The following is a 14,420-nucleotide window of genomic DNA, read 5'->3' on the forward strand; positions in this document are numbered from 1 at the left end:
AGAAAACAAATAAAATAGCATAAATTATAATAATCACAAAATCAGAAACAACATTATGATTAGGGAATGGCTACACAAAAGTAATGGAAAATCACTGCAATAAATAACAAATAATGAATATGGAAAATTCAGAGAAGAACAGGAATAAAAGAAACTGACACAAAGCAAAATAAGTAGATATTTTCTGGCATTTCCTATACTCAAAATACAGTTTTCCTAAAATGAAAAAATAAATCTAAAAAAATAGAACTAAATCTAAATATACAATAGACACTGAATAATTTTTTGTTGAATATATCAATCTGATTTTCTAAACTCTTAAGTGACATGAACATATGCAATTATTTTCTCAAATTCGAAATAAATCAGTAACAGATTCTTCTTCCTACTCTAGCTTTATTCAATACTTGTTATTTTCGTGGTTCAGTAAGGTAAAGAAATGGCAAAATATAAGACATGAAGTTTATATTTTACTAAAGATGTGCAAATTTAAGAAGCAAACTTAGATTTAGAGCAGACAAATTTTCAAGACCATTTCTCTATAAGCAAATCAATCCATGATTCTTTTCCAGCAATCCATTATTGTCAAATATTTGAAATGTATGAAGCAGACAGTATATATACTGTCTCTTCAAATGAAACACTGCCAAGTCCACATAGTAGAGTCACCTTTACCTGTGTGGGCTTCAGATTTTTCATCTATAAAGTGACATCATTAGACCAGATGACCTCTATTGTCCTATGATCTATCATTTAGTAATTGCTGGGCTAAGAGAGCTGTATGTCTGAAAACCTTTAAAAATAAAACCTAGTTAGGCAAAGGCAAAGACTATAGAGGAAGTCACTGTTTTTTCCTTTATAAACTGGAATGGACTTAAAACTCTTTAGTCAATGCACTGAGATCAGGACAGCCCAACACTTGAGGCTAACTACCAATTGGACAATACTCTATGGGCATATGCTTGGAAAATGGCCCTTCCCACTATTCTGTGCTGGCTCAATGATTGGTGTATACAGAGGATTGTAGGAGGGACTAGGGGGTGAAGTAAGATTAGCCAGGGTCACTTTGGCGGTAGACAAGAGAGAACAAAGGTTGTGGAGATTCTGCTTCCATCCAATTCAATCCTACTTCTAAAGACCAAGAATAAAGACTAAAGACTTTTGCTTATCCTGACTCTGGTTGATTCTAAGGTATCCAGGGTGCTAATGCAGTCATCACATTTGGTGCCCAAGGCGTGGACCAAGGACCCTAATTTCACTGAAGAAGTCTCCGGTGACCAGGAAATAGGGTGAGAATTTTAATAGGCAAATGGGGAACTTACTCTGTTAAGGGCTAAACTAGTAACCTTTTCTAGCTGAAATGGGGCAGAATGGGGCAGCCCCAGCCCCATGCCCACCCCTACTCCACGGGGGCGCTATAGAAAGCATGCTTAAGTTGATCAAGGGATAAGGCTCAACTGTAACTTAGGAGCAGATTCCTAGACTCTTGGGTACATTAGAATGCATGTCATGTCCCCTTGGTTCTTAAAGGAAGAAGACATAGGGGTAGATAATTGGAAACTAGTAGATCAACTATGTGAATATTATAATTATAAACGTCCTTGGTCAATTTCCAAAACATAATACATTTGGCCTGCAAGTTATAGAAAAAAGAAGAATTCTAAGAACAGCCAGATAAGGAAGTGTGAGGAAAAAGAGGAGGATAAAGAAAAAATTAAAAGAGATATCACCAGAGGGCATGGGGATTTAAGTGAGGGTGAAGGGCTTGATGAAGGGTATGGGGATTCAATCCCATCTAAAACGGAACTGGTGCCAAAATGTTTGTAGCAGCCCTGTTTGTAATGGCTAGAAACTGGAAAATGAATGGATGCCCATCAATTGGAGAATGGTTGGGTAAATTGTGGTATATGGATGTTATGGAATATTATTGTTCTGTAAGAAATGACTAGCAGGATGAATACAGAGAGGACTGGCGAGACTTACATGAACTGATGCTAAGTGAAATGAGCAGAACCAGGAGATCATTATACACTTTGACAATGATATTGTATGAGGACATATTTTGATGGAAGTGGATTTCTTTGACAAAGAGACCTGAGTTTCAATTGATAAATGACGGACAGAAGCAGCTACACCCAAAGAAGGAATACTGGGAAATGAATGTGAACTATCTGCATTTTTGTTTTTCTTCCCGGGTTATTTATACCTTCTGAATCCAATTCTCCCTGTGCAACAAGAGAACTGTTCGGTTCTGCAAACATATATTGTATCTAGGATATACTGCAACATATCTAACATATATAGGACTGCTTGCCATCTAGGGGAGCGGGTGGAGGGAGGGAGGGGAAAAATCGGAACAGAAACGAGTGCAAGGGATAATGTTGTAAAAAAAATTACCCTGGCATGGATTCTGTCAATATAAAGTAATTATTAAATAAAAATTTAAAAAAAAAAAAAAAAAGAAAACAGACAAGCAGGTCAATCTTGAAAAAAAAAAAATAATAAAACGGAACTGGTTCTTGACATGCCCCCATCAACTTCATCTTCTGGGATGGAGGGAGGAGTAGTGGGAGGGGCAGTGACATCCCCAGTACCTCCCCCCAGCAATCATCCCCTCCTATGACTAGATTGCAAAAGGCTTAGTACTTAAGCCACAGAATAAGGGCAGAATTCAGGTGATCTGAAAATAGGTATGTATCCTGTGATTCAACAGTTTAACTCTTCAGGTCAAGAAAGTAGAAGATATGCTCCTTTTGATATAGAAATCCACAAAGACCTGAAAAAGGCTTGCACTCTTTATGGGGCTACATCAGCTTATATTAAGATGTTATTACAGAATTTGGCTTACGAAGTTTTAACCCTAGGGACTGGAAATCTATAGCAAGGACATGCTTAGAACCTGTACAAAACTTATTGCGACTTTCTGAATATAGTGAGGTCTGTAGGATTCAAGCCCAACAAAATAGTCATAGTGAAGTTAATCCTCCAATCACCTGTGACCTACTAACAGGTGTAGGTTCTTAAGGGTAAAGCCTTCACAAAAATAGCACAAGGACCAAATGAACCCTTTGCTGATTTTTGTGGGACGTGTGCAGACAGCTATCATACGAACTAATGGTGAAAATGCAAAAACAGACATTATGATAAGGCAACTTGCTAAAGAAAAGGCTAATGAGGTTTGTAGAAGAATTATATTAGGACTACAAAAGGATGCTCCTTTAGAGGAGATCATAAGATGCTGTGCCACAGTGGGCACAAATGCCTTTTATAGCCAGGCTATGATGCAGACTTCCCAAGATCCCAACAGGGGAAGACAGGGTCCCTTTTGGCAAGGGACTTCCAGAGAAACTCGTCAATGCTTTCAATGTGGTAAAGTAGGGCATCTGAAAGCTCAATATTGGCAGAGAGACAGGGTGGGAGAACAAGACCTAATACCCCATGTCCAAAATGCGACAGAGGCTTCCATTGGGCTTCAGAATGTAGACTGATTCAGGGAAACGGGATGAGGGGCCCAGCTCCAGGGCCCAAGACAAAAAACACTTGGGGCATGATGGCAGTTGATGGTGCACCCAGAGAATGCCTAGAAGTCCAATACCCAGCCAGGAAACCATATGATGGGAGAAAGGGATTACAATTGGGGAGAACAGAGTTGTATGCAGCTGGGACAACTGAGATACCCCCTGGAGAGGTGAAATCGATTCCTCTCCAGCCTATAGATCCCTTGCCTCCAGGCACAGTAGGCTTGATCATTTCACCTCCTGAGAGTACTTACAAAACAGTGTCCATCCATATACTGATGTGGGAAACTGGGGAATGTGTAGAAAATAGCCTAGTCACTAATACAGGTAGACAATGTGTGACTTATCACCCAGGAGAAGCAGCAGCATCAGGTTTACTGATACAGACTCTTAATAAGCAATCTGGTGATAGTCACCCAGATTCTGATTCCAACCCATAAAATCCAGGAATATACTGGACAGCAGCTGTAACAGCTGACCAACCTATGCTCATGATCTATATAAATGGCCTACCATCGGAAGGAGGGGTAGACAAAGGTGCAGATTGTACAGTCATTAGAGGTGCCAACTGGCCCAGTCACTGGCCAAAGATTAAAGCAGACACCTACATGTCTGGCATAGGAGAATCAATAGCAGCTGAAGTGCCCCTTTGAGATGGATATTTGAAGGTGAAACAGGAGTTTTTACTCCTTTTATAGTTGAAAAAATCCCCATCAATCTGTGGGGAAGAGATGTCTTACAACAATTAGGATTAAAAATGAGTACTTCATTTTTTTAGGCAGGGCTGCTGTTGAAGGCCTGCCAACACTTTCACCTGTTCCTGTTTCACCTGTTTCCACCAATGGAAAACTGATACACCAGTGTGGATAGAACAGTGGCCCTTAGCTAGCGATAAAATTCAGGCCTTATTAGATATAGTACAGTAGCAATTTGACCAAGGACACTTACAAGCTTCTCTAAGTCCTTAGAATTCCCCAGTATTTGTTGTAAGAAAGAAATCTGGGAAATGGAGGATGTTGACTGATTTAAGAAAGGTAAATGAACAGATGGAAACTATGGGAACTCTTCAATCTGGACTTCCATGTCCTCCTCAGTTGCCTAGAGAATGGCCTCTTTGGGTTATAGACATTAATGATTGTTTCTATTCTATCCTTTAGATAAGGAGGATATGAAAAGATTTGCCTTTTCAGTGACCAGCGTTAACTTAGCTGAACCATATAAAAGATATGATTGGACAGTTTTGTTACAGGGAATGAAAAATAGCCCTACTATGTGTCAAATGTATGTTGCTGCTGCTCTTACTCCAGTAAGAAAAGCATTTCCAAAAGTAATGTTATTACATTACATGGATGCTATATTGGGATGTGCACCTGAGGAACAAATATTAGAAGCATGTCTACAAAAGACCATGGAAACACTAAGGAACTACAAATTGCACATAGCCAGAAAAAATTCAAAGACATGCTCCTTTTCAATATTTAGGATATTTAGTATATCCCAAGGTGCTCACAGTACAAAAACTTTCCTTAAGAACAGAGAAGCTAAACACCTTAAATGACTTTCAGAAATTGATAGGCGATATCCAATGGATGTGTCCAGTGTTAGGCTTGACTACCTATCAATTGCAACCATTATATGACATATTAAGGGGAGACAGTGCTTTAAACTCACCACACCAGCTTACAAAAGAAGCTCAAGAGGCTTTGAGAAAAGCTGAACTGGCTTTATCCAATGTGGTTGAAAGAGTCACTCAAAAACCCTTGGAAATTATCAGTTTTTGCTACACAAGAGACACCCACAGCAGTCCTTCATCAAGGAGACTGTGACAGAGTGGGTAAACCTCCCAGCACAACCAGAACAAAGCTTTATTTCTTACCCAGTGCTTGTGGCTAGAATTTTATTAAAGGCCATTAAGTGAGCAATACAATTATCTAGGATAAGACCTGACAAGATATATACCCTTTATACTAATGCACAAATTAATGTATGCAGTGAAACCATCCCAGAGTGGCAAATTTTATGAGCCATGGCTCCAAATTTTACACACAGGTCTCCATTAAAAATAACCAGACTTTTACATAATTGGCGATGGATTCTTGAAGAAAAGGTTTCTAAAGTTCCTCTTAAAGAACCAACTATCTTTACAGATGCATCCAAATATCATATTTGCACTGTATACTCTCGTGACTTAATTATAAAGAGAGTAGTCAAAACTCCTTTTCAGTCTACTCAGCAGAATGAATCGTATCCGATCATTCTAGCTCTTACTTATTATCCAGGAGATATAAATATAATATCTGATTCAGCCTATTCAGTAAGTGTGATACAAAGAATTATCACAGCCCAAATAAAATTTGTAGCCTTTAATACATATCAGCTCTTTAAGGAACTTCAAGAGCAAGTGAGAAAGCATCCAGGTAAGATTTATATTTTGCATGTCCACTCTCATAGTGCACTTCCAGGTCCTATTTTTGATGGTAATTCAAAGGCAGATAGCCTTCTAACTATGCTGGCCAATACTCCTTTATTCCAAGAAGCCCAAGAATCTCATTTTAAATACCATCAGGCTGCTTGAGCTTTACGTTTACAATTTGGAATAACAAGAGAGGAAGCAAGGAGCATAGTAAAAGCCTGTACAGCGTGCCTTCCTTTCCATGCTCCTACATTGCCTCCAGGGAAGAACCTTCGTGGTTTGAGACCCAATGAAATCTGGCAAATGGATGTGATCCATTATAAATCTTTTGGTCGTCTATCCTTTATCCATGTTATGGTAGACACCTTTTCAGGATTCACTTTTGCAATACCAGCAGCAAAAGAGACAGCCCAAGTGGTCCTTGAATTCCTTATACAAGCATTTGCAATTATGGGTGTGCCACAAGCAATAAAAACAGATAATGGACCTAAATATACTTCTAAACATTTTGCACACTTCTGTGCACTGTATAAGATTTTACACACCACTGGCATACCTTTTAATCCTCAAGGACAAGCAACAGTAAAAAGGAGAAACCGAGACATTAAGACACTTCTCCAAAAACAAAAGAAAGGGGGAGCCACAGGTAACCCTAGAGAACTTCTAAATGTAGCTCTTTATACTATTAACTTCTTGATTTTTGCCAAAGATGCACTGGCCTAGCAGACAAGTTTTATAACCCACCAGAAGGGCAGTATCCAGTGCAAGCAGCTCCACTATCTTTAGATAATCTCCAGGTGATATGCAGAGGCTCAGAAAGTGGTGAATGGAAGGGACCAGATAGATTAACCGCTTGGGGGAGAGGGTTTGCTTGTATCTCCACAAATGGAAAAGGAGTAAGATGGGTGCCAACGAGCCATATTTGCCTTGTCCATCGGAGAGAGACAGAGCAGACCTTTGAACAAAGGAGAAGATCCAAGAAACATCGGGTAAGGTTCCATTGCTGACTGTGTTCACCACTGAAAGAGCCTGGCAGTTAAGGCGTTTGACTCATGGACATCAAAAATTGTTGGACTTGAAAACCCTCAGGAATCACTGGATTCTCTGAGACATCATGATAAGATTGTTGTAGGACCTCAAAACTGTCAGGAATCATTGGATTCTCTGAGATATGCTAAGACTGTTGTAGGACTTGAAAACCCTCAGGAATCATTGGATTTTCTGAGAAATGATAAGACTGTTGCAGGACTTTAAAATCTGCTGGAATCATTGGATTTCCTAACACATAAAAAGACTGTTGCAAGACTTCAAAAACTTGCGGGGAATCATTGGATCCCCTGACATGTGAAGCAATGGACAATAGATTGGTTTTGGACTATCTCTTGGCTGCTGAAGAAGGCATATGTGTGACTGTTGTTTATATACCCTCCTAAGACTTCTGGAAATCTTTTACAACACCATGTTGATTTATATTGTTTGTTATACCACTACTTGCATTTATAATTCATGTTTCTTACACCACATTGAGCCTGCACTGGCTGTGGGGAGAGTCACCACTAATAGTCTGTGCGTTATTGCAATGTGCTTGTGTAATACCTCTCATGCTGATGGGTTTGTGCATACCTGTTTCTAATAAGACCCTTCAGCCCAGAAACCCACTAGCAATCCCCACTTCCCTTTGGTGCTTTTCATCTCCCTTCCTGAGATGTCAGGGAGAGTGTGATCATCTCCTTTTTGGTGCTTTCACCTCCCTTCCTGAGAAATCGGGGGGGGGAAAGGGGAGGGGGGCGGCGTGATAACCTCCTTTTTGGTGTTTTCACCTCCCTGAGAAGTCAGGGACAGGCATGACCACATTTATTCTAAAACAAAAGAAAGCAGGAGATATAATGGACTTGAAACTCTTGAGTCAATGCACTGAGGTCAGGACAGCCAAGCACTTCAGACTAATTACTGATTGGACAATACTCTATGGGCATATGCTTGGAAAATGGCCCTTCCCACTATCCTATGCTGGCTGTATGACAGGTGTATATAGAGAACTGTAGAGGGACTAGAGGGTGGAGTAAGACTATCTAGAGTCATTTTGGTGATAGATGAGGAAGAAGAAAGGTTGCGGAGATTCTGCTTTCATCCAATTCAATCCTACTTCTAAAGACCAAGAATAAAGACTAAGGACTTTTGCTTATCCTGACTCCAGCTGATTCTAAGGTATCCAGGGTGCTAACGCAGCCATCACAATAAAAGATTAGGATTAAAGAGCAGTCTTTTCTTTGTATTATATTACAACTATGTAATAAACTAGCTATGCTAAGTACTGGGGAAATAAAGAAAGGGAAAAAAAATAGTACCTTCTCTCAAGGAGCTCTCACAGTCTAAGAGAGAGCCAACATGCAAACTGGATGCAAATATGTTATATATAGAATAAATTGGGAATAATCTCAGATGGAAGACATTAAGATTTAGGAGTGCTTGGAAAGGCTTTTGGCAGAAGGAAGAACTTTGGCTGAGCCATTAAAGAAGTAAGGGAGGTGGAAATGGGGACAGGAAGAATTTGGGCATAAGGGGACAACTATAATGAAAACCCATCAAAATCAGATCTTTATTATGTGCAAGTACAATCAGGAGGACACTATTTCTTGGATCTCAGAATACATGAAGTGGAATAAGAAAAGTAGAAAGAAAAGTAGTATGAAAAGTTTTGAAAGTCTAATACAAGATTTCAAATTTGATAATAGAGGTTAATGAGGAACTTCTAAAGTTTACTGAATAAGAGGGTAATATAGTCAGAATTCCATTTTAAGATCATCATTTTGAAAACTGAGTGTATGATATATTGGAGTGGGGAGAGAATCGAGGCAGGAAAAACAGCCAGTAGGCACTGAGGAAATGACAAGAATGATTGCCAGGACAGAGGAAAGAAGCAGGGGTAGACATATAGCAATACATACAAACATACACACACACACACACACACACCGCCCCCCCCCCCCCCACCAAAGAACACTAACAAGCTTTCTGAAATGGCATTTTACATCTCTGAAACCTAAAAAAGCATTTCTCAGGGGTCTTAACATCTTTTACTATTGCATTTATTCAATAAAATAAAACTTAACCCAATTCCAAAAATTTGAAGCTTGTGATAATAATTCAGGTTAAGTCTCCTAAGTAAAGTTCAAATTTCTTAATTCACTAACTATTTATCAAGAAATAGTTTAGATACTATTAGATATAAGAGACACAAAGATTAAACAAAAAAGTCTCTTTCCTCAAGGAGTCTGCATTCCACTGGAGAGTGGGGAAAATGACAATAGAAAGAATCTGGATCTTTTCTAGGGATCTTGGGAGAAAAAAAATGTGATCCTTACAGTGCTTCTTTGATTAATTTTTAAAATAATGATTTTTTTCAGACACAGACACTAATCAAAAAGGAGGCAGCTTGGTGGTACAGCAGATCAAAGGCCAGATATTAAATCACTTACCTAGATTTGTGATCCTAGACAAATTATCTGCTTTTGTTTCCTCAACTGTAAAACAGGGATGATAATGATAATAATATCACCTACCTCCAAGGGTTGTTGTGAGGGTAAAATGAAGTAATATTTTTAAATCACTCTGCAGACTATAAACCACTATATAAGTGCAGGATAATGATGATGACAAGATGATAATAATGAAACTCACTCCAACTTCTACATTGTACACTGTATATAATTGTGTGTGTGTGTGTGTGTGTGTGTGTGTGTGTGATATAACTGTATATAACAGATTTTTTTTATTTTAAACATGAATCTACAATGACAAGCTAATGAAAGTTTCTGGGCAGGCTAGTGCCACAGTAAAATATGTTTATCAGAAGATTTTGGCACCTCTGTGCAAGGTAGATTAAAAAAAGGAAGAGACTGGAAGCAAGAAGATCAATTAGGACATTTTTATAATATTCCCTGAAAGATATAAATAGGGAACAAAATAGAATGACAGCCTTATGAATGGGGAGGAGACAAATGTAGAAGATTATTACACAACCGAAATTAGCAAGATTTGATAACTAACTAAATAAGGATGACTCCAATGATTCGGGAGAATGAGAAAGGAGCAGTGATATTTATGGAAATAAGTAAATTTTTTGAAAAGAAAAATTATGGTTTAATATCTATTTGTTAATTTGGTACCATGAATAGAACAAAGTATACACAATCCAAAACCAGTTCCAACTACAATCATTTGTCTAATATTAGTCTTCATAAGAGATGTGAACTAGTAAATAAACATGAATTTCACTTTTCCTTTCTTGTAACCATTTTATTATAAGCTTATCTATCTAATGTAAATAGCACATATTTTCTGGAACATCTAAACAAAGTTCAAGATAAAAGGGCAATAAGTATTTAAATACCACTTACCAAATCTAAGCAGTTATCTAAAACTATAATAGCTATCATCAGAGTTGAGAAATTCATTTCAATATCAAAAGATAATTTCAAGTAAACATTTTGTTCTAAATAAATACACGAAATATTTTTATAAAAAGGCTTTTTATGCTCTTAATTTGCTTCACAATAGCTCTGTTAGGATAACAACCAAAAAGAAAAGGTTACACACAGGAAACAAAATTATTAAGCATAACTATAATGAATGTTTGAATGATTATTTAACAAATAATCTAGTCAGTATCATAATCACTATTACCAAAATTTGAAGTGGACACTTTAAATAATCTATAGTTATTTTAACAGTAGCCATAACTTGATAAATCAAAAAAACTCAAGTATATATAATAACATAAAATATGTAACATTCCATATTTACCTGGGGTTTCCTCGTAATGCAGCATGGTGGAGAGCATTAAAACCATTGTTGTTTGTGATTGTAACATCTGCCCCAGCTTCTAAAAGGACTGCAAGGATATCATCACGTTTTTTACTTATTGCATCATGGAGGGGAGTATCACCTTCAGAATCCTTAATAGATAAATTTTTTTTTAAATGTTACAAGTCCATTTATAACTTTATATTTAATTTCACAGTATTTTTGACTGAGATACAATTATTAAACTAATAAAAAAGCATGAAAAGATCATATTCCATCTGTCATTAATGCAATATTTCACTATATGTGAGGTTTTTTTTAGTTTCAGGTAAACAGGTTATCTTACACAAATATCACTAGATATCTGTCACTATCACTATCACTAGATAGTTCTATCACTAGAGCTCAATAGTAAAACATGAGATGGAAAGTCTTCCCAAAACAATTAGCAATATGAAAATGGACCAACAATATTTCCCCTGTGATACCTTTAAAATCTCTTTCAAATTTGTACCTCTGGACCCAACTAGCACTGATCAAATCCTCAGTGATCCATTTTTTATTAGTCTGTTGTTACTCCTAATATAACTAACCAAAAGTCATCAAAAAGATGTCTTTTTCAACTACATATATATGTGTATGTATGTGTGTGTGTGTGTGTGTGTGTGTGTGTGTGTGTGTGTATTCTAACTGCCCAGCTAAAAATGAATCATGTCTAAAGCTTTCCAAATTACTACAATATTCCTATAATCATTTATCTCTTCCACAGACTAATAAAGAACAGTAACCATAGATCCAGAAATAGAAGGGACTTCAAAAGCCATCTAGTTTAACACAGACATTTTAAAGGTTAAGATACTAAAGCGGGGTGGGAAGTAAGAGAAGAGGAAAATTTGGGTGCTACTGATTTGCTTGAAGTCACTATCATTATCCTTATATATACACTAAGTATCAAAGGCTGAAATTGATACCCCAAATTCAGTATTCTGTCTACAGAACAAATGTTCTTTCCACTATACTGTATACTCTCTTATTGTTGGACCCTGTCACATAAATTATGGCATCTCTGTCCTAATGGTGCATTTACCCATACTCAATTCAATGAATATTTATTAAGCTCCAATTACATGTTAAAACAATTTGAGACTCTAGGTATGCAAAGATGAAAAGAAATATCATCCCCGGCCTAAAGAAGCTAATAATTTAAAATAAGGGCAAATCATATAGTCTACAAGCCAGAATATAAGTAAAAAAGAGATAAAAAAGCATGGCATGAGAATTCTGCTATGTATATGGCAATGTTTTCCCCCCTTTATTGTTTTGTATTTAAATTTAAAATAAAAGTTTAAAATTTATCACCATCACCACTCCTCCCAAAAAAAGCATGGCATGAACAGTAAGTGAGGAACTATTACTCTTAGCTACAGTGTACAAGGAAGGCTTGGAGTTGGTACCTGAGCTGAGTCTTGAAGGGAAAGAAGAATTTCAAAGGCAAGAGATTGGGGGAATAAAGGGCGAAAATGTAGACAATGGCTTGCATAAATGTACAGATGATGGGATTTTAAAGCTGGAATTGATGTTAAAAATTACTGAATCTGACCCTTTTGATTTTACTGGTGGGAAAGCTCAAGTAGATAATTACAGGGCTGAGTTTAGCTGAATGCAGAACAGATAGAAAAGACTGGAAGATCAAGCCAGATTACAAAAAGACAGTTTTTTAATTCAATTCAATTCAAATGAAATTGAGGCATTCATTATTATAAGAGTCTAGTAGTACAGAACACTTTTAAACAATAGGGTTTCAAAAATAGTCCCTACTCTTAAGCAACTATTAGGAGGATATAATATGTACAAAAATAAATTCAAAATATTTTAAGGTGGGAGATAACATTAACAACAAGAGAATCAAGGAAAGCTTCATGTAAAAGGCCTGAGCCTCCAGAAGCAGAGAGTAGAATGGAGGGGAAGAAATTAGAAGCAAGTTATTCTTATGATACAGACAAAAGGTGATTATTAAAAACAGAAGACATATAAAAGACAGAAATATGAAAGCAGAATTGACAAGATTTAACAAATGACTGGTTAGAGGAGATGTGGAAAAACTGAAATACTAACATATTGATGGTGAAATTGTGAAATGATCCAACCATTCTGGAGAGTAATTTCGATCTATGTCTAAAGAGCTGTCAAATTTTGAATATCTTGTGATCCAGCAGTCTCCCAAAGAGATCATACAAAAAGGAAAGGGACCCATATATGCAGAAATGTTTGCAGCAGCTCTTTCTGTAGTGGCATGAAACTGGAAATTTAATATATGCCACTCATTTGGGGAATAGAAGAATAAATTATGGTAAATGAAAGTAATAGAATACTATTGTTCTATAAGGAATGATAAACAGAATGATTTCAGAAAAATCTGGAAAGATATGAAATGATATTCAGTGAAGTGATCAGAACTAGGAGAATATTGTATGTAGTAACAATAAAACTATGTGATGATTAACTGAGATGGCCTTGGCTCTTCCCAACAATGTGGTGAATTCAAAGCAATTCCAATTCACTTAGGAAGGAAAATGCCACATCCAAAAAGAGAACCTATGGGGACTGAATGTGGATCGAAGCATAAAATTTTCATCTTTTTGTTTGTTTTCTTTCTTGTAGTGCTTTTTTTTCCTTTTGGTCTGATTTTTCTTGCACAACATAACAAATATGGAAATGTGTTTAAAAGGATTGCTTGCTATCTTGAAGAGAGGGGAGGTAGCAGAGAGGGGAGTAAAATTTGTAACAGAAAATTTTACAAAAATGAATGTTCAAAACTATCTTTACATATATTGGGGGAAATAAAATACTATTAAAAAAAAAAAAAACCAATGACAGGATACAGAAATTGTGGGAAAAACAAGCCATCAAGGATGACTCCAAAAGTTAGAAATATCCCAAATGTGAGATATTAATAGGACATTTGGGTAGAAGTGTTCTATATGTAGTTAGTGATAAAGCATCAAAATCCAATAAAAAAAGATTAAAGTTTGGAAATATGAGGGCTGAGAGTCACCTGAATAGAGGTAATAATTGACAATGATCATAACTGTGAATTAGAAAAACTACTTTGCCAGAAGCATGAAAAAATATATCACAGGGGACTATCAAACTAGTTATAGAAAGATCAATTCACAAGCTATGAAAGTAGTCAAGATGAGAGTAATAAAAGTGTAAAACAAGGAAGAAGATGGAAAAGAAAGGACAAAAATGAGATAAGGTGAAAGAAAAATCTCTACATTTAGCAAATGATAGAGTACAGAGACAGAAAAAAGATGAACAATGTTTAAAAGAAATGAGTTGAACCTGATCATTGTATCTTTTTTCCTATAAATTTATCTTCTTGTTCCTGGTTCTCTGCTAAATTCTTTTGGAATTTAGCCCACTTTAATTGGCATTACAATTATAATAAACCTTGCCCCTTGACTTAGGAAAAAAAAAAATAAGCTGAGCTAGATGACTGGGAAATGGTTATTTCATCAACAGGAATACGGAAGTTAAGCAGGGACTGCAGATAGAGCCTAGAATTTAAATTAACAGAAATGAGGATAGATAAAACCTAGGAAATGTTTTTAATCATCCCATACTATTTACTGATACAAAAGCCCCCATGTAACATTATTTTCTTCCTGAGATTAATATAG

The 14,420-nt window shown here is 36.6% G+C and overlaps 1 protein-coding gene across 1 annotated transcript in view; it reads right to left on the minus strand.

Moving 5' to 3' along the window:
• The window catches only part of MIB1 (MIB E3 ubiquitin protein ligase 1), a 158,448-nt gene that overhangs the window by 69,198 nt on the left and 74,830 nt on the right, over positions 1–14,420 (minus strand). The window contains exon 12 of the mRNA XM_051970353.1: positions 10,738–10,889. Within this exon, the coding sequence (XP_051826313.1) occupies positions 10,738–10,889 (152 nt within the window). The remainder of the gene's footprint in view (positions 1–10,737; positions 10,890–14,420) is intronic.

Source organism: Antechinus flavipes, chromosome 1 (genome assembly GCF_016432865.1).
Source record: "Antechinus flavipes isolate AdamAnt ecotype Samford, QLD, Australia chromosome 1, AdamAnt_v2, whole genome shotgun sequence".
In the NCBI taxonomy this organism is placed as follows: Eukaryota; Metazoa; Chordata; class Mammalia; order Dasyuromorphia; family Dasyuridae; genus Antechinus; species Antechinus flavipes.